At 40.9% G+C, this 20,898-nt stretch overlaps 3 protein-coding genes across 3 annotated transcripts; 1 reads left to right on the forward strand and 2 right to left on the reverse strand.

Moving 5' to 3' along the window:
- The first annotated feature begins 5,834 nt into the window (after positions 1 to 5,834).
- On the forward strand, positions 5,835 to 9,311 carry sbds (SBDS ribosome maturation factor). Its single transcript, XM_080845209.1, has 5 exons — positions 5,835 to 6,025; positions 6,419 to 6,548; positions 6,654 to 6,854; positions 7,369 to 7,533; positions 8,449 to 9,311. The coding sequence occupies exons 1-5, from the start codon at positions 5,898 to 5,900 to the stop codon at positions 8,575 to 8,577; spliced, it is 753 nt and encodes a 250-aa protein (XP_080701335.1). The 5' UTR covers positions 5,835 to 5,897; the 3' UTR covers positions 8,578 to 9,311.
- Positions 9,312 to 10,697: 1,386 nt separating this feature from the next.
- On the reverse strand, positions 10,698 to 11,348 carry LOC308369957 (claudin-4-like; the record flags this gene model as incomplete). Its single annotated transcript, XM_080844518.1, has 1 exon — positions 10,698 to 11,348. One exon carries the CDS (start codon positions 11,346 to 11,348, stop codon positions 10,698 to 10,700), a length of 651 nt encoding a protein of 216 aa, XP_080700644.1.
- A 5,817-nt stretch (positions 11,349 to 17,165) lies between these two features.
- LOC308369958 (claudin-4-like) lies at positions 17,166 to 17,753 on the reverse strand (the record flags this gene model as incomplete). The annotated part of the gene is made up of 1 exon (XM_080844519.1): positions 17,166 to 17,753. The coding sequence occupies one exon, from the start codon at positions 17,751 to 17,753 to the stop codon at positions 17,166 to 17,168; it is 588 nt and encodes a 195-aa protein (XP_080700645.1).
- Between the last annotated feature and the right edge of the window lie 3,145 nt (positions 17,754 to 20,898).

The following is a 20,898-nucleotide window of genomic DNA, read 5'->3' on the forward strand; positions in this document are numbered from 1 at the left end:
AAGCGTCTACTTAATGAATTTGTAAATGTAAATGTCTACTAGTGGGACAGAGAGACAACATCAGTTATGTCTTCTAGTGGGACAGAGAGACAACATCAGTTATGTCTTCTAGTGGGACAGAGAGACAACATCAGACATGTCTACTAGTGGGACAGAGAGAAGAGAGAGACAACATCAGTCATGTCTACTAGTGGGACAGAGAGGAGAGAGAGACAACATCAGACATGTCTACTAGTGGGACAGAGAGACAACATCAGTTACAAGTGGGACAGAGAGAAGAGAGAGACAACATCAGACATGTCTACTGGGACAGAGAGGAGAGACAATATTAACATCAGACATGTCTACTAGCAAGAGTGGGACAGAGAGGAGAGTCAATATTAACATCAGTCATGTCTACTAGCAAGAGTGGGACAGAGAGGAGAGTCAATATTAACATCAGTCATGTCTACTAGCAACAGTGGGACAGAGAGGAGAGACAACAGCTAGCCAGACCCGCCTAACTACACTTAACCTATACTACTGCTAATGTTACTGCTTATCTAGATAGTATTAAGCAATTAATTTGTTTTTAAACATAGCAGAATAGTTCAGACTTGCACCAAGAGGAATCTCTGACGACTGTTTGGTCTCTAAACAAGCACTGATTTCACTCCGACCTGTGGCTTTTGACTGCGACCTCCAAAATCCGTCGGGCGAGAAGAAAATCAGGCCTAAAGCCATGATGAAGTATGACCTTGGCATTCCTGGAACATAGCCAGGTAACGCCTGCTCAGAGACCATGTGCATTACGTGTTTGAGTGACTCAGCAGACATATCCACCATAAGCCATCCTCTCCCTTCAATGGGGAGAATGGCAGGCAGGGATGTCCCACTCTTTGGAAGTTCATACTGGACTTTACTAATATAGTAAATACTAATACTAAACGCAGGTTTCGAAAAACTAAAATATGCTATTTTTCCTCCTAAATATTTCATCTCTGCGATTCCAAAATGTATGCCTTACAACCTCTTCAAACACACTACAAATGAACCATTAAATGTAGGCCAGCGTACCACCACTCTTTCCAAAGGGAACAAGGACAGTCTGATTAGTTCACATATTAACTTTTAGTTACCGGATAACAATTTGAATCTTTTGTCAATCCATGACTGGAAATGGTTTCAGATGTAAAGAGAGAGGGTGTGTGAGTGTGAGTGTGAGTGTGGGGAATAGGCAAAACGAGTCTAAAGTTAGCGTGGTAAACTTCACCACGGCTTAAAGGTGACAACGATTTGACAAAACATGCAGCCACTATAAAATACACGGACAAGAGGTTTCAATTATGTTCTGTCGCCTGTCAATCAAATGTTCAAACCCTTCAATAACTACACAATGCCAGTTACAATCTGGCCCAGAGTGGTTTTAGTGAGGTAAGCTGAGCAGCGCAGAGTATCAGAGAGATCATCTCACAAGCCCGCTAGTCAGGAGTACCAAGCTTGAACAAAGGCCATCTGAAACAATCAATTATTAATCACACTAGCATGACGAGAACTAATCACAAGATTTTAGTGGTAAAGACGCAATAACACACCTCAGTATCCTCCACGGGGAGTTATATGAAGGCGTTAGTGGTAAGATGGGCAATAAACACTTATAAATAGGATTACTAATATGGTATTCCTCTTCTTGAGCTATTGGCAATTAAAAACATTGATTGCCAAGACAGAACGCTTAATTCCCAATCCTAAAACCTTACATAATCCTGCACAAAACCAGAGCTGAAGACCCCAACTAAATAGTAAGCCAATAACAACAGCCACAGAAAATGGAAATTACTTCATACAAATAAGAAGATGATCTTCGTTTGTCAAGAATTTAGGGAATTTGCGACGTCAGCCTAGGAACAACAAAAAGGGGGGGGGGGGGGGGGCTTCCCCTTCTCAATACACTGAATAAGCATAACGGATCCTAGTTTGGTAACATGCTCTGACTCGACACTTACCAACTCGCACATAAAACAAAATAGTCTTAAGAGTCCGCAAAACGTCGGAGACACCGCTAATCTTCAAGACCAAACAATGTCTGCGCCAAGCATTAACCCAACCCAACATTAACCACCGTTGACGCAACATCATTGAGAGTAATTTAACGTCAATAATCGTAATATCATTATGTTAAACTACAAATAGAAGCTTGAGTTAGTTCAAATCTGTCGGACTGTTTAGAAGCTAATGACGACGTAGGATAATTTCAAATGGGGTCAGTAGAGTTCAGATCGCATACTCACTACTCACCTGCTATCCTATCTCACAACAGTTCACGTAAGCTTAGGTACATCGTTCTGGGGTAACAAACGGGTAACAACCAGTAAAGAAAAAAGTTAACTCCAAGTAGCTAGCAATAGGAGTTCAGCTCGTAACTATACCACTAACGTTAACTAAGGTAACATATTTAATTGGACACCATCAACCCGTTAACTTTAAGCAACCCTGTATTCGAACACATAGTCTCTTAAGTAGCTCAATGTATCCATGTGGCTACATTGGCACAGCTGTATTCCTATTGATGTTATTGGAAGATTGGCTAGGTCAAATTAATTGTTTTAAGAAAGTTTATAACTTCATCTTATCTAGCTAGCGACCGCTAACAATTATGCACCCCTTTCTTGGCAGTTAGCTCATTGATAACACTGTCGTAAACACTGACGTTTTTCCTTGGGAAAAACTTCTGTCTCTCTAAATTAATGTGCATATAACGGTCAATGAAATGTCCATAAGAACGCACGAAATGTGACAAGTATGGGTGCAAGAAAGTTCAGCCACTCACCCTCTCACCCTGTTCGGTAAACCAAGTTGCACGATGCGGAAATTTTACGCCACACCGTCATATTATTGGACTGGACCACTTTTCTTCCAAATAGGGGTGCTTTGTGAAATACTTAGTTGATTTAATTGTTATCTTTATTGATACTATATTATCAACATCTGCTTTATTTTACAAATTGTTCTGAATGAATATTTTTATATTCGTAACTTTGTAATCCGACCATAAACCGTAACTGCGCCATGACAGTGATTTCCTTACTTACACAAGTGCATCTAAAAAATGAGCTGTTCCACAGAAGTTACCTAATTACGTTGTGCAGATGCATATGTAACCAAATTCTATCGTAAATCACAAAGTGCAGCGGGGAAGAGGTCAGGGTTATGTAATCCTGCCGACAGTACAAACTGTCTGATTGTGAATGTCCCTGGAACTTTAGTTACCTTCAATGGTGTAGGCTACACGAGGTTGTCGCTCAGGAAAAATGATAGCCTACGTCTGCATACTTCAAAATAATGAACTCCGCACACCTTTGACTGACTGTCATTTGTCAACACAACCTAATTCACAATTCGTTTGTAAAGATATGTTTGAATTCATGAAATGTAACTATTTTCTGTAGGCCTACGTGTGGAGTGGTAGCCTACTTTGTGTTTTGACATGTACTTCCTTCTTTATGTCAACGATAGGTTACAATTGACGTTCTGTGTAGGTATCCTTGGCTAATTTTGTTTCCTAATCCTAGGTCTGTTCTATTGCATCAGTGAACCAAATACACCAGAGAGCTGTTATGCATGGCTTATGGTCCATAAGGACCTAATCAGTGCGAAGAAAGAGACAAACCAAGTAAACAAAAAACCTATATGAAAACGGTAGCATATACCCTAGAAAAAGAATGCAATTGTACAAATACAACTTATGAATGGCTTTACAATTGTGCTACATTGCTGCCTGTGTTGAACCATTGCAAATATGTTACTGTCTTAACTTGTTTTGAGAACACAACTGTCCTTGAGTGTATAAGGTCTATCACCCGAAGCCAAAGAACAGCGCTGTGACTCGATACCCACAACCCAGAGGTCCAGAAGTCTGACACCACATCAAAAATCAATGCTATTTCCATGCAAACCTGAAAGTAATCAGAAAGTTTGAGGATTTACAAAACATTTGAAAACAAAAAAGTGAATGACATGTAAAATGTAGAACTGTTTAAGATTCTGCAGTGTTTCTACTCTACTGGGTCTGCAGTGATTACTCATTGAATATAGGGCCTGAATTAGTGGCATTGAACATATGAGCTCCTTGAGTTTTATCCCTTCCATTGAATGCCGTGTTCAGATAACCATACTGTGGACTTCTTCTACTTCAATTCAATCTTATTTATATTGCGCCATAACAATACAATTGTCTCTAGGTGCTTTACAGAGCCCAGAGCCTGAACTACGTACTTGTCAAAGGCTTCTTCGAGTTATCTACTGGATGCCATTGTTCACCACTGGGGGATCGTCGCCCCCTCCCTGTGGAACTCATCACCACACCACATGAAAAAATGCCCTCACACTGTCATCATTGAAAAAGACCCTCAAAGCCCACATCCTCAGCCTTGCCTTCTCCAACTAAGACACACACACACACACACACACACACACACACACACACATCATGTTTTTTATTCTTTTCTTTGTTATAACCTTTTTTTATGTCTTTATTTTAAGCGTCTTTGAAAAGCGCTTTATAAATGTGATGTATTATTATTAGTATTATTGTTTGCCTATCATAAATATGACCCTAAGTTGCCGCACCACCAGACTCAGTAATAGCTTCATTCACCAAGCTGTCAGGAAACTAAACTCTCTCCCCTCACTCCTCCCAGCCATATCCAAATCCTCCCCCCCCCCCCCACACACACACAAAAAAAATCACTCAGGACTCTGCAACAAACTTTTATCACTTATGTTTACCACCACGTACTGTTCAACTAGCACTAATATAACATATAACAAATACATCTTACAGGATGTTTTTGCTGCCAGTACCAAATTGCCCTTTTTTTGTACTCTACCATAACCTCACTTTATAAGAAAACTTATGCTGCTATATGTTTATCTGTATGTTCTACTTGTATTATGTAATTTCTTGTCTGTATGTTCTACTTAGTATTAGGTAATGTCCTGTCTTATCTGTTGTGCCTGTGCACTTAATATGTTTCACCGTACTAGAGTGGGAAACGTTCTTTCGATTACTTTGTATGTCTTGACATTTGAAGGTATTGACAAATAAGCTTCTTTGACTACTTTGACTTTGACATTGATATGGCCGTTCCTCACGTATAACAATGTTAGTGAGACATGGCCTCTGCACTTACTTAAAGTGTCAGAAGAAGTCAACTTGTTATACCAAGCAAAGAGAGGTTTTTTCAGTGTCAAATTGTGGCTAGGCTAAGAGTAGAGCTGCCGACCTGGCACTCTGATATGCATTGCAGTCAGTTGTTTAGACAGACCAAAACCACCACTATGAGAAGATCGGGCACCAAGCATTGTTCATGAGAAAAGTAGGCCTACAGATAGGCCTACTGAATCTGCCTAAGGATTGCAAGACTCCAATCAGCAAATGTAGGCTACTGTCGGAAGAGGGCTGCATAGAAATGGTCATGTAATTCCTTAAAAAAATAAAAGATTCAACTTTTCACTCATAGTGTTGAGCTATTATTGTGATCTTAATGAGTAACTTTGTATTGGATTAGAAATAAATGGAAAATGGAAGTGTTTTGTACTCGTGATCCCAGACTTTTGGACGTCACTGTATGCTCTGTCCTTCAATGTCTTACCTGAGTGCAATTTCCACAGCACTGCTCATGTTGTAAGTGTAAGCGTATCGGTTGCCATGGCAAATGCCTCAAGTTTTGTGTATCCAAGTAGGACCGTTTCACGCCAGGTTGTACTTTCACTCCGGAGCGTTGTGAAGGAACAACAACAGAAATCGCATGCTACGCCATGCACCATGCACTGACGTCGTAGGTAGAGAAAACTGACAGCATTCAGCTACGAAGCAAACGGTACCTCTGAATAGCATTGAGGTCTTGCTATCAAAAATGTCGATATTCACGCCAACCAACCAGATTCGACTGACTAACGTGGCAGTCGTCAGGATGAAGAAGGGCGGAAAGCGATTTGAAATAGCCTGTTATAAGAATAAAGTCATGAATTGGAGATCAGGAGCGTGAGTAACTGTTAGCCAGTAACACATCACCATGGTGGCTAGCTATTTAGCTAGCATAGCACAGCTAGTGCATGTTCAGTGTTCTATTTGTTTGTTGTAAATTATTATTGCAGTTGTTTCGTTTATCCCCAATAAAGTGTTAGAGATAGACAAAGGGTGGATTTCTGGCTAGTCTCGATTTCAAACGATTCTAAAGGGAACTTCCCTTTACACAATTAATGGTGCTAAATGACATAATGTGTATAGCTTTCCATAGTAGCATTCATTATACTTCAAATTACTTACTTGAAAACCTTTTTTAGAGGTAGTTTAATGCGGTGCAACTGCCAGACAGCTTAACATTAGTTCGAAATTTCAAGTGAACTGAATTCTCCAATGTTGTCTCTGCTATAGAGAGAAGGACTTAGATGAAGTCCTACAGACACCTACGGTGTTCATCAATGTGTCGAAGGGCCAAGTGGCTAAAAAGGAGGATTTGTCCAAAGCATTTGGGACCGACGATTTGACGGAAATGTGCAAACAAGTGAGTAGGAGCACTCATCCATGGTTGACTACGGATACATATTTAATTGTAGCAACTCACTAGTTGTGCCCCTGCTCACATCTATTTTTAACGGCCTGTTCTCAGATTTTAGCGAAGGGAGAACTTCAAGTGTCAGACAAGGAGCGGCAGAACCAGCTCGAAACGATGTTCAGAGACATCGCAACGATAGTGGCCGAGAAGTGCGTCAATCCGGAGACCAAGCGGCCATACACCGTCAGCCTCATAGAGAGAGCCATGAAGGACATCCACTACTCTGTCAAAGCAAACAAGAGCACAAAACAGCAGGTTTGTACTAAGACTCCCATAAGGTGAGGGTAGATACTGTATCAGAAGCACCAGATGTGGCCTCATTAGATGTACTTGACCAGTAATTCTTGAGGTTAATCATTTAGAATTGGTGCCTGTATGTACGTTTTAGTCAATTCATCATTTTTGTGAGTCACAGCCCCAGTATTATAGATACATATGGACCCCTTGTGGATGTTTCTTGTAATGCAAGGATAAACATTTGTTTATGGTCCAAAATGTCTGATTTGTGATATTATTAGAGCCTTATTGTAAGTGTATCAATGTGTCTGATATAGTGTTTTGATGATGTAAAAGTTTTCTGCACGTAGAAGAATATCCACTTGGTTGCTCAAAAAACTTGCCTTATTTCTATCTTAACTCGATGCATACCACTGCCTCTTCCTGCTTGTATTTGCCATATCTGCAAAAAAAAAAAAACACCAAATGACGAGGACTAATCTAAGACAGTTGAGTAGCCAGGTGACCAACCCTGAGTGCTTCTTCCCCACAGGCCCTGGAGGTGATCCGCCAGCTGAAGGAGTCCATTCAGATCCAGCGGGCTCACATGCGACTGCGCTTCGTGCTGCCCGCCAAAGACGGCAAGCGGCTCAAGGAGAAGCTGAAGCCCCTCATCAAGGTGGTGGAGGACGAGGACTTCGATGAGCAGCTGGAGATGGTGAGGGCGCTTGCATCCCACATAGCAGTTCATTAACACAGGAGCACATCTGGCCCAGATGTGAACCTCGTCTGCTTCCACCTGTACAGTGTCATTAACAAAGACACTCAAAGGGACAGTTTGTGGTATTTCACCAGCTGAATACCCTTCCCTTTACAAGCGTGTGTAAATACCTATGCACAACGCGAAAAGCCCAGTGTTTTGGTTTGTCATGGTTGGCTCCGTGGAATAGGACCTGCTCCCTATGACTTCGATGAGCAGCTGGAGATGGTGAGGGCCCTTGCATCCCACATAGCAGTTCATTAACACAGGAGCACATCTGGCCCAGATGTGAACCTCGTCTGCTTCCACTTGTGCGGTGTCATTAATAATGGCGCTCAAAAGGACAGTTTGGTTTTTAGTGCCATCTAGCGGTGATTATGCTTAATTGCAACCAGATGATAACCATTGCCTTTCAGAAGTGTGAAAGCAAGACCTGCTCCCTATGTAGATACGAAGGCCTAATTCTAAGCTAACAAAAACATAGTTACTGGTAATTATACAGTAATGAATACATAATTATGAATACTGTATTCCATTTCTACTAATAGATACCACTAAAAGCTACACACCATACCTTTATAGCCAGATCTTAATGTAAATGATATTGTAGGAATATAGTCCTTATGGCATCACAGTTATATTTGTGATTATAATGTCCAAATGCATAACTTTCCCTGCGCTTCTATGTGCCCTTTTATACAAGATATGCCTAAAGTTTGCGTGTGTGTGTGTGTGTGCGTGTGTGTGCGTGCGTGCGTGTGTGCCTGTCTGTCTGTGTGTGTGTCTGTGTGTGTGTGTGTCTGTGCCTATATGTGTGTGTGTGTGTGTGTGTGTGTGTGTGTGTGTGTGTGTGTGTGTGTGTGTCCTCCTCAGGTGTGTCTGATCGATCCTGGCTGCTTCCGGGAGATTGACGAGCTGATCCGCTGCGAGACCAAAGGCAAAGGCACTCTGGAGGTCCTCAGCCTCAAGGACGTTGAGGAGGGCGAGGAGAGGCTGGAATAGTGCATCACTTCCTGTAGAGGAGGGCGAGGAGAGGCTGGAATAGCGCATCACTTCCTGTCCCACAGGTCTCATTAAACTGTCTGTGAGGAGGGAGGGCTTTTTCCTATATATTGTTAAGGAAAGGTAATTTGATCACATCAGACAGGCGCACGTCCTGCAAGGACCACTGTGGAACATGCTGTTATTTTCTGTGAAAATTGTACAATGCCTTTTCAAAGGGGGAAATAATTAATTAAAGAAAGGTGTTTTTCAGTGGTCAGTACTAGCGACTGAATACCCAGCATGGCTTTTACAAGCCTCACACTGAAGCCCTTTGTGTGTGTGTGTGTGTGTGTGTGTGTGAGAGAGAGACACATTGACGAGCTGATCAGCATGGCTTTTCCAAGACTCACACAGAAGCCCCGCAACCTATCTGTGCCTTGCTTAATGTCTTATTGTGCTCCTAAGGGGTTCAGGGCAGAGGAAGCGGATTCCAGCTAGCATGCCAGTTAAAAAACACGGGGTATGACAACATAACAATATTGGACTGTTTCACACTCAAAAGTGATTGGTTGTATCATTTTTGGAGCATGTGGTATTGTCTTGAGAGTCCCAGGTTGTTTAGTTATGAGCACATTGCCATTTAAACATATTAACCGTGTCAGTGTGTCTGTATATTCACTATGCAATATAGTACATATACACTGTACAATAAACACTATTCATTAAAACCATGCATGAGTGCATCAACGGAAGCTTACGTTTTTTCCTGTGTTACCAGATTTTACTGATTTCTGAAAAGGATACTAAATGTGTCGTACCTCCTGTGCCAAGAATAATGTGTTTCTTAAGCAGATAGTGCCATTCTTTTGCCACATGTACGCTATGACAGTCAGTGTGTTTCCACTGTTAGCTGGCCTGCTTTCAATAATGGGTGCCACATAATTAAGATGGGACATGCAATTTTCAAGTCTATCAAGAAGGATATCTATAAACACTATTCATTAAAACCATGCATGAGTGCATCAACGGAAGTGGGTTCAGTGATGTGTCGTGTAAAGCCCATGGAATTCATAAAATCCCTAGCCTTCGAGTCGTTCCCATTATCCACATATATGTTAAAATCACCAGTGGTAATACTCTTATAGTAGTTTGTGTGGATAATGGAGCTGTAATTGCCTGCTTCAATAAGAGCTGCAGACCCATTTTTGTTTAACCAGGTTTCAGTTTAAAACATATAGTGTCATTTACGTTCACAAATAGGATCGTTAATGAGAAATGTTTGGCCTGATAGGGACCTAATATTTAGCATTGCCATCGAAATATTTTATGAATAGAGTGGTTGACACAAAGGAGGAATATCCCGAGGTAAAGATTTAATATGCACTGGGTTCCTATTGTAACTACTGTATCTATGGCCTTCGCTTTTTACTGTAAGTTGGGTAGAGTTTAAAATTGGAATAGGATAGGAAGGCGCATGCCATAATATTATATGAAGCCCCCTGCTCTGAGATAGTGGTGTGTGTCATATATTTCTCTGTAGAAAACATTGCCAGATTCTGACATATTTACATAAACAGTATTATTAGAGTTGACACCTGGGGGGCATGAGTTTGTGCTGTTTTCTACAGGATGTCAATGCCTTATGTTGTCCGAGAGCAGACTGGCTCAATCTAATAAAGAATGAGAGTTGGAGGTTTAGATAATAGTCCAGTAGAGTAGAGAGTCTCAAATCCTGATGATGAATGCTTTGAGTCCGAGGTTTAAATGATAATCCAGCAGGCTATTTTTTTATAAGAATAAATCGTGAGGCAGACGAGTAATCGGCAGGCGGCAGTAATTATAACAAACATAAAATTGGGTATCAATTAACCTCCGCTCTTCCTACGATATCACACAAGGCTGATGGATAAAGGGCTTTGTGGCCCTTTGGCACAGAGCCTTTAACTTGTTCTTTATTTAACTATGTGCCTTTTCTACACAGACAGGCAGCTTGTTAAAAATGTCTTTATTCAACTCTCACAAGCAAACAGTAGGCTATATTGCAGCGAGACAAGAGTCTCACTGCACCTTTTCTTTCAATCAGAATGGATTGAAGAAATAGATAGCCTATAGATTATAGGATGTAGAAATGTGTTCATCTACATGTAATCATCAAAAAAATACAAGGGATCAAAGTCATAAATAGAACCAAAACTCTCAGCAGCATGGGAGACATTGGAAGTATCACCTCCGATATTAATCTCAAAAGCAGGAGTAGAATCATGTGAGTCCGAGCAACAGCATGAACGGACTACAGCTCCTCCGCCCACCAGTAGCAGGGCGGTTCCGACCCAACCCGTGTAGAGTGCCGGCCCCCACTCTCGTTTAAATGAAGTTACGCTGTTCGGCGCTTCAGAGCCGTCGTGGGTCGCCCAGGACGTCACCACCAGCATCAGCAAGCCTGACACCACATACAAAACACCCGAGACCACTTTGGTCAGCTGATTCATTCGCCCAACAATCAGAAGGGCGTTTGCTGCAAGCGAGATGCAGATTGTCGCTGTGATGAGATCCCTCATGGAGTGGAAGTTCCCCGCTAGCTGCAGCATCGCCTGGATGAAGTGACAGTGGAGAGAGCCGTTTCCTCGCTGCTCCCAGTTTATCCACACCCCGTCCAAGTGCATCGCCAGAGAGTCCGTGGTGTTGTCTACAGCGCCGCTAACCGTCCACACGGAGAGGAAGCGGGTCAGTAGTGCACAAAACCAGCCCGACAGACCCAGTAAAGCGGCGATCAGACCCAACAGGCCCATGCTGCTAGTAGACGTAAACAAAAACAAAAAAAGCTTTAATCATTAAGCTTTTACTGTCACTGTACTTTACCCATAACAGAGATTAGTAGAGAAATATGAATATTTATTTTATAATATATATATACTGTATATATATTTTTTTACTTTTCAACATGACAGGCTCTGCCTCCCCTGCCTCTTCTGACCGCAAGTCCCTGCTAGGTTAGTATTTCACCATGTAGTCTACCTACTGCGAATACCTAGGCTAGTATTGCACTGCAAATGGATGCAAGGTGTTATAGGTGTTATAACAAAACATAGGCCTATTCGTTTTAATCGTGCTTCATAAATAAAGTGCATTCACTGTTGCCCACTGCCACCTTAACATCCATTTGTGACATAGCCTACTAACCTAGGTATCCGCAGTATGTAGACTACATGGTCTACAATGCACTGACTGTTTAGACATCACAGCAGCCAACGCAATCGTAATTGTAAAAATCAATCATAACAGTAATAGCAATGGAAAGGAATATTGTCACTTACACGTAAGTCATTTTAGTCTGCTAAACAGCTGCCTAAAACAGTTAAAGGCACCCAGTGCAACTTTATGTAAACATTCAATGAAAAATAAACATTCAATTTCTAGTCTTTTTTACACGTAGTAAGTTTCAATAACTCCATACCATTACATATCGACAATCAAGGAGCAAAGATGAGACGTCGTTGTGTGGTGAGAACTGATAGAAAATCGTAAACAACAACAATCGCCGGTGGGGAGAAGCCATTTTTCCATTGACTGGAAGCCTGCTTTATTTATTGTAGGTTACAAAAAATAAAGAAAATGGCGGGGATTGTTGTTGTTATCGATTTTCTATCAGTTCTCACCACACAACGACGTGTCATCTTTGCTGCTTGAATGTCGGTATGTAATGGTATGGAGTTATTGAAACTTACTACGTGTAAAAAAGACTAGAAATTGAATGTTTATTTTAAAGCCTCGAAAGTTGCACTGGGTGCCTTTAACTGTATTGACATCATGAGCAATAAAACACATTTCACATAGCAGACAAAACCATTAATTCAGTTTAACTGAATCTGAAGCTGTAGTTACATTTGCAAGGCAAAGAAATGCAAAAAAGATTCAACTTTAGTTCATTCAAGATTGGGCACATTTGTCTCGCCGATGTTCTATGTTATTGCCCCGTCTCCTGGTGGCAATGCACTTAAGTTGATGTGCGCAGGCATGCAATCTGAGCAGGCTAATCATGTGTTGATACAATTCTGTCTAACATCCCAACTCATTTTCGTGGCGCTAACGGTGGCTCAACTCTATAACGGACCAGGTCTTTCTGACTGGAGAAGAGGGGTAGTTGCAGCATTTTCAGATTTGAACAGCTCGATTTAAGTCAGTAAAATTGTAAGCTTGCAGGCCACTTTATAATCTAATTCATAGAAACAAGTACAGTAACAGGTCTACATTCTAAATGAGCTAATGGTGTGGTCTTAGACATCGTGTTGAGGACGGACTAACAATACTAACCTAATCTTTTCCACGAGTTTTAATCCCTGTTATAGTAATACTATTATCAAACCCAATGTGCTAAAGCACCGATTTAAAAACGTTTGGAATTAAATGCTGAGATACTCACGAACAGGATTTTCTAGGAGCTTCTTTGCTGAAAATTCAAATGCGTGTTCACTTAAGGGAAGAAACAAATTGCCTAACTTTCTATTCCGCAGAAATAAAACGGGAAGAAAGGGGGGGGGGGGGGGGGGGGTTGTGTTTATTTTGACCTGTTGTGTGTAAGACGACATGACTGTACCCACTAATTTCTTAAGTTTTAAATTAAGTTTCTGAATCAATGCTGATCCTCCACTGGGTTTGCTATAGGAAAAACAAAAAAGGAAACCACAACACTTACCCAAAAGACTGGTTATGGATTTAGTTGTAAGACACTGGTGTAAATAAAACCATGTACGTTTAAGAAAGCATCTCATCCCAAAAAACAGTGTTGGGGAAGCATAGTTTTCCAAAGTTGCCAATTACTTCACACTGGAAGAATTTGAGCGACAGCTACCCTGGGGAGAGATCTAGTCTGGTAAGCTAGAGCTACTCAAACCATAGACCTACATGTCTACGGCTCATACTACCACTAAAGGCAGTAAAATATACCACTCAAATTCTAATAGTGCCTACTTGTTCACTGGTTATACATAAACCAAACACAATCAAAAGATAACCCTAAAGAGCTCAACAGAGGATGTACTTCCTGCGGCTGCTGAAGAAATTCCAACTGCCAAAGACAATGATGGTGCACTTCTACACCTGCATCATCGAGTCCATCCTCTCCTCCTCCATCAACATCTGGTACGCTGCTGCCACTGTCAATGACAAAGGCAGACTGCAGCGTATCATTTGTTCTTCTAAGAAGGTGATTGGCTGCAATCTGTCATCCCTGCAGCACCTGTTCGTGTGTAGTAAATATTGCGTTTTTATGTTATATGTTATGTGTAGTACTAATTGTATTTGTATATTTTATGTTTACTGTATGCACCTATTCACCAGAACAAATTCCAGGTAGGTGTAAACCTACTTGGCAATAAACACAATTCTGATTCTGATTCTGATTCTGAAGGAAAGGCATGGGAAGGACAGTCAGCATTGGTTTTCTATACAATGTCCATCAGTCACCTGGCCTTCAGAAACTAGTGAAGGTGGGGGTACTGCACCCTAGAGGCCAGGTGGTGGTATTGCACCCTAGAGGCCAGGTGGGGTACTGCACCCTAGAGGCCAGGTGGGGTACTGCACCCTAGAGGCCAGGTGGTGGTATTGCACCCTAGAGGCCAGGTGGGGGTATTGCACCCTATAGACCAGGTGGGGGTATTGCACCCTATAGACCAGGTGGGGGTATTGCACCCTACAGACCAGGTGGGGGTATTACACCAGGCAGAATGATTCAGCTAGTCAGGTTCAAAGTTTATTCTCTTCATGTCCATCCTGCCATTCACAGCTTACAGTTTTTTACGATCGGATACACACAATTTTGACTGCTTGGTTTTGTTTTTCAATCGCCTCACACAATAAGCACAACCACTCCTTCCATTTTAGTTGAAGACAGATGACAGTTACTCATCTGCTGCATTTCTATAGTGCTTACTGTAAACCTGTTTGTTGTGTCTACAATTACATTTTTTTTTTTACAATTGCTTACAGTTTTTTACGATTGGATACACACAATTTTGACTGCTTGGTTTTGCTTTTCAATCTCCTCACACAATAAGCACAACCACACACCCAATGAGCTAAAACATCAGATCCATTGCAAAATGAAACACTCTTGTAAAATCTATACACTCATTAAACAAAACCATATTTTGTTACCATATGAAACACACACATTGCATATACTGAATTCTGTTTGTACCACTTACACACTTCTGTTATAAACCTAAAACACTTTTAGCAAAACTACTTCTCAGTGATTAGAGAGAAGTACACAGAGAAAGTGAAAATACACAATACAGTAAAAACACTACCCAAGACCAATGCTGATGAAAATATTATTGACGTAATTCTCTCCATATACCCAAATCAGTCAACATGTCAACATGGAGAATCACAACAAAACATGTCCCACTTCCACCTTGACCTCAGCCTCATGGCATGGCCTCGGCCTCTTCCTCCTTCTCCTCCTCTGTGGATTCCCCCTCTCGCCCTCACTCTTCTTCTTTTGACTCCTTCCATTTTGGTTGAAGACAGATTACAGTTACTCATCTGCTGCATTTCTATAGTGCTTAAACCTGTTTGTTGTGTCTACAATTAAGCAATCATGTGTTTGGGCACTTGATGGCTGTGTTTATTTGACCGGCTCAGGTGTGGTAATTTGGCAGTCAGTGTTTTGGAATGGCAAGGAAGTGACCTCTTGATATACGTCTTTGTCTAAAGCATAAAAGTGTGTTTAGTGCTTTGCAAATCACTTGTGTGTATGGTTTCGCAAAAATGATGTTTAAATGTGCTTATAGTTGTGCAGATCTGAGCCGTTGTTTTGCTCCTTGAGTGAAGGTTTTGATAATTGTGTTACACTTTTGATTTTAGTGTGTATCCGATTGTAAAAAACTGTAAACACATTTCTTGAAACAGTCACTCATTTTCTCTGAACTGTAAACACAAAAGCTCATCTTCAAGCACTATTTAAAAAAACCTCTGAATCCTCTTGCAAAATGAAACTTTCGCCTCAAAACAGTTTTACCTGGGCTCAAAATCAAACACTGCTCTCATATCAAAAATGATATACACTTTCAAGCAGTCAGTAAACACTACACCAAAAAATAGAAAACACATTGTTCAAAACATATACAGCCGCGGAAAAAATTAAGAGACCACTTCAAAATTATCAGTTTCTCTGGTTTTAATATTTATTGGTATGTGTTAAAGTAAAATGTACATTTTTGTTTTATTCTATAACCTACTGGCAACATTCCTACCAAATTTCAAATAAAAATATTGTCATTTAGATCATTTATTTGCAGAAAAATGACAATTGATCAAAATAGCAAAAAAGATGCAGTGTCTTCAGATCTCGAATAATGCAAAGAAAACAAGCTCATATTCATTTTTAAGCTACACAATACTAATGCTTACACTTAGGAAGAGTTCAGAAATCAATATTTGGTGGAATAACCTTGATTTAAAATCACAACTTTCATGTGTCTTGGCATGCTCTCCACCAGTCTTTCATATTGCCGTTGGGTGACTTTATGCTACTCCTGGCGCAAGAATTCAAGCAGCTCGGCTTCTTTTCATGGCTTGTGACCTTCCATCTTCCTCTTGATCACATTTCAGAGTTTTTTTTATGGGATTCAGGTCTCGAAATTGGGCTGGCCATGACAGGGTCCTGATCTGGTGATACTCCATCCACACCTTTACTGGCCTGGCTGTGTGGCATGGAGCATTGCCCTGCTGGAAAAAACACTTCTCAGAGTTGGGGAACATTGTCAGAGCAAAAGGAAGCAAGTTTTTCTTCCGGGACAACGTTGTACTTTGCCTGGCTGAGGTTTGTAAAAGACCATAAGGATTGAACCAAAGCGGACTGGAGGGTCTCCTAGTTCGTCTTCTCTGATGAGTCCAATTTTCAGCTTTGCCCAACACATGGTCGTCTGATGGTTAGACGGAGACCTGGAGAGGCCTACAAGCCACAGAGTCTTGCACCTACTGTGAAATTGGACTTGGACTTAGATTTCTTAAAATAAGTTATATTTGCTTGAAATAGGCAAAAATAACCTTACAAAAGAGCACTAGGTAAGTACAGTTTAGCTAGAAACAAGACCAACTAGATTTTTTCATCTCAATATAAGAGTAATAACACTAGGTTAGAAAAGCATTTTTGCAGTGTGTATATATGTAGTAGGCCTACAGTGCATTGTAGGCTATATAATGTACAATAAACAAGTTGTTTGGCCCTCAACATTGTGCTTTCTATTTGGTACAGTAACAGTCCTGACGGCTCAATTGATTTTGACTGGTTGCAGGTTCAAATCAACAAAGAACAAGAGTGAGTTGTGAGTGAGATGCAGGGTACAGTAACGTATCGGGAGGAGAAAGAACCAACTCAAATAAGAGAAAAGCAGAGTAGTAATTTCTGATACATTTTAATCCACAAGAGAGAACATATTTTCATTCATCAAAAGACAATGACAGATAGGCTACATATGAAATTCGTTTTGAGATAGAAAATCTAATGAGAACTATAGCTATGTTTTGAACAATGTGTTTTCTATTTTTTGGTGTATTGTTTACTGACTGCTTGAAAGTGTATATCAAAAATAATGTGTTACTTAAAAAAGGGGCTTTCTTTCCCCTCTGCCATTCCTGCGTCTAGATCGCCCGCTCTTCTTTGGGGGCGAGAAACAGCATGTACTGAACAGAGTACCTCCCCCCACCACCAGTAGCAGGGCGGTTCCGACCCAACCCGTGTAGAGTGCCGGCCCCCACTCTCGTTTAAATGAAGTCACGCTGTTCGGCGCTTCAAAACTGTCGTGGGTCGCCCAGGACGTCACCACCAGCAGCAGCACGCCTGACACCACATACAAAACACCCGAGACCACTATGACCGGCAAACTCGATCGCCCCACAACGTAAAGGGCGTTCGCAGCAAGCGAGATGCAGATTGTCGCTGTGATGAGATCCCTCCAAGATCGGAAGCTCCCGAGCTGCAGCATCGCCTGGATGAAGTGACAGGGAAGAGAGTCGTCTCCTTTCTGCTCCCAGTTTATCCACACCCCGTCCCAGTGCAGCGGCAGAGAGTCCGTGGTGTTGTCTATAGTGCCGCTAACCGTCCACACGGAGAGGAAGCGGGTCAGTAGTACACAACACCAGCCCGACAGACCCAATCCGGCGGCGATCAGACCCAACGCATCGTCCATGCTGCTAGTCGACATATAAAAAAAAAAACAATAAAGCTTTAATGATTAAGCTTTGACTGTAACTGTAGCATAACTTGCTCACTCAGATTTCTCAAATAGGCGTGAGGTTGATAACAGGCATTATGGGAAGAAAGAGAGTGAGTCATGATGTTTACAATGCACTGACTGTTTAGACCTCAAAGCAGCCAACACAATCATAATTGTAAAATCAATCATAACAGTAATCGCAATAGAAAGGAATATTGTTACTAACAAAACAATGTCACTAAAGTAATTTTAGTCCAAACAGCTGCCTAAAACAGTTAACTGCCTATTGACATCATGGGAAATAAAACACATTTTAGCTCAAAGGGTTTGCAGACAAAACCAATCCTTCAGCTTTACTGAATCTAAAGCAGCAGTTACATTTGCAAGGCTGAGAAAACCAAAAAACGTAGCTAAAAAAACTTTAGCTTAATCAAGATTGGGCACAATTGTCTCACCGATGTTCTATGTTATTACCCCGTCTCCCGGTGAGAATGCACTTTATTTGAAGAGCTCGTTTTAAGGCAGTAAAATTGTAGGCTTTCTGGCAATTTTATAAATCGAATGCATAGAAACAAGTAGCCTACATTAACCAGGTCTAAAGGAGCTATAGTGAGAGCTATATATTCTAAAGAAGCTATAACGAGAGTAATGGTGTGGACCCAGACATCGTGTTGAGGACGGACTAACAATAGTAGCCTAACCTAAACTTTTCCACGAGTTTTAATCCCTGTTATAGTAATAGCCTAATATTATCAAACCCATTGTGCTAAAGCACCGATTTAAACGTTTGCAATTCAATGCTGAGATACTCACGAACAGTATTTTCTGGGAGCTTCTTTGCGGAAAGTTCAACTGCGTGTTGTTCACTAAAGGGAAGAAACGACTCGTTTTAGTTTCATTTCCGCAGAAATAAAACGGGCAGGCCGGGGCAGAAATCCTATGATGAATGAATGGAAGAATAGATCGATGGATGGACAAACAAGAGACCAGTGTACAGATCACAGATTTTACAGCGCACTCAAGCTCATTAGTGGCGACAGGAGTTGTTAAAGTGAAATTTTGTTTATTTGACCTGTTGTGTGTAAGACGACATGACTGTACCCACTAATTTCTGTAAGTTTCTGAATCAATGCTGATCCTCCACTGGGTTTGCTATAGGAAAAACAAAAACGTTCAACTTGTCAACTTGTCCATGTTCATGGGGAAACCACAACACTTACCCAAATGACTTGTTATGGATTAAGTTGGAAGACACTGGTGTAAATAAAACCATGAACGTTTTAAAAAAAGCATCTCAACCCAAAAAACAGTGTTGGGGAAGCATAGTTTTACAAGATCCCAATTACTTCACACTGGTTAACTAAAGCTACTTAGAAATTGTAACTCAAACCATAGAAACCAAAACAAATCAATTCAGAAATTAAGTTGTGTGTAATAATGTGAAATGACAAAGGGAAAAAGTATTGAACATGCTTACTGATATTTATTTAATACTTTGTACAAAAGTAGGCTATATCAAGGCGCTTCAAGACGCCTCCTGTATGGAGCAACTAGTCCTATGCATTGCTCAGGTGTTTTGGCCCATTTTTCCAAACAAACTGTTTTTTTTTTAATCTTGAAGGTTCCGTGGGCCTCTTCTATGAACTCTGATAATCAGTTCTTCCCAGTTCCCATAGATTATCAATTGGATTCGAGTCAGGTGATTGGCTGGGCCAGTCTAGCAGCTTTAATTTCTTTCTCTGAAACCAATGTGAGTTTCCTTGGCTGTTCATTGTCTTGCTGAATTGTCCGCCCTCGTTTCATCTTCATCATCATCATTTTGATCAAGAATGTCTCGGTAATTTTTTTTCATTCATCCTTACTTCAATTATGTGAAGCTTGCCAGTACAGTATGTTGAAAAGCAGCCCCACACCATGATGTTCCCATCTCCATCTTCACTGTTTGGATGATGTGCAGTGCCATTTGTCCTCCAAACATGGTGTGCATTATGGCATCCAAAGAGTTACATTTTGCTCTCATCTGACCAGACTATATTCTCCCAGTATTTCACAGGCTTGTCCAAATGTTGTGCTGCAAACTTTAAGCGAGCTTCAACATGCTTTCCCTTCAACAATGGAGTCTTATTTTGTGAGCGTGGCGGTTGAGTGCATTACTTATTGTTTTCTTTGAAGTAACTGTACCTGCAAATTCCAGATCTTTCTGAATCTCACCATAAGTGGTTCAAGGCTCTTGGATAATTATTATATATGATAATTATTTTCACTCCTCTGTCAGAAATCTTGCAAGGAGCACCTGGTCATGGCCAGTTTATAGTGAAATTATGATCTTTCCACTTCCGGATTATGGCCAAAACAGTGTTCACTGGAACATTTAGAAGTTTAAAAATGCGTCTGTAACCAATGCCACCAGTATGTTTTGCAACCAGGTTGCGTCTGTAACCAATGCCACCAGTATGTTTTGCAACCATAAGGTTGCGTCTGTAACCAATGCCACCAGTATGTTTTGCAACCATAAGGTTGCGAAGGTCTTGAGAATGGTCTTGAGAAAGATATTGAGAAAGGTCTTGAGAGAGCTCTATGCTTTTACCCAACATGAGATGTTTCTTGTGTAACACTAATAAGACACCTTTTAATCAGTTTGGATATTAATATGCACTGACAAGGGGCCGGATTGCTTTCTAAGTACTGAGACAACTATTAGCTGCTGTCTTGGCTCTCCATGCCTTTTTGCACCTCCCTTTCTTCATGTGTTCAATACTTTTTGCCTGTTTTATTTATCACACATAACTTAATTTCTGAACTTGGTTTCTTTGTATGTATGGATTATCTGGGTTGTTACCAACATCCGGTGAAAATATCATGTCAATAGCACCTTTGGAAATATATTTACTGTGAAAAATGGTGACTTGTTCAATACTTTTTTTACCCACTGTATGGCTTTGGCTCATACTACCACTAATGCCACTCAACTGCAAATAGTGCCTACTTGTTCACTGGTTATACATAAACCAAAAAAAAATAAAAATAAAAAGATACCACTATTCACAGGACAGTGCAAGGAAAAGTCAGCATTGGTTTTGTATAGATTGTCCATCAGCCAGACACCTGGCCTTCAGAA

Source organism: Sprattus sprattus (assembly GCF_963457725.1).
Source record: "Sprattus sprattus genome assembly, chromosome: 9".
In the NCBI taxonomy this organism is placed as follows: Eukaryota; Metazoa; Chordata; class Actinopteri; order Clupeiformes; family Clupeidae; genus Sprattus; species Sprattus sprattus.

What these genes read in the sequence shown, in the direction of transcription:
- sbds (XM_080845209.1), top strand. Translation starts at nt 5,898, where the DNA reads ATGTCGATATTCACGCCAACCAACCAGATTCGACTGACTAACGTGGCA. An exon ending in ATGAATTGGAGATCAGGAGC is followed by an intron (nt 6,026 to 6,418) that starts GTGAGTAACTGT and finishes TCTCTGCTATAG; the next exon opens with AGAGAAGGACTTAGATGAAG. An exon ending in TCGATGAGCAGCTGGAGATG is followed by an intron (nt 7,534 to 8,448) that starts GTGAGGGCGCTT and finishes TGTCCTCCTCAG; the next exon opens with GTGTGTCTGATCGATCCTGG.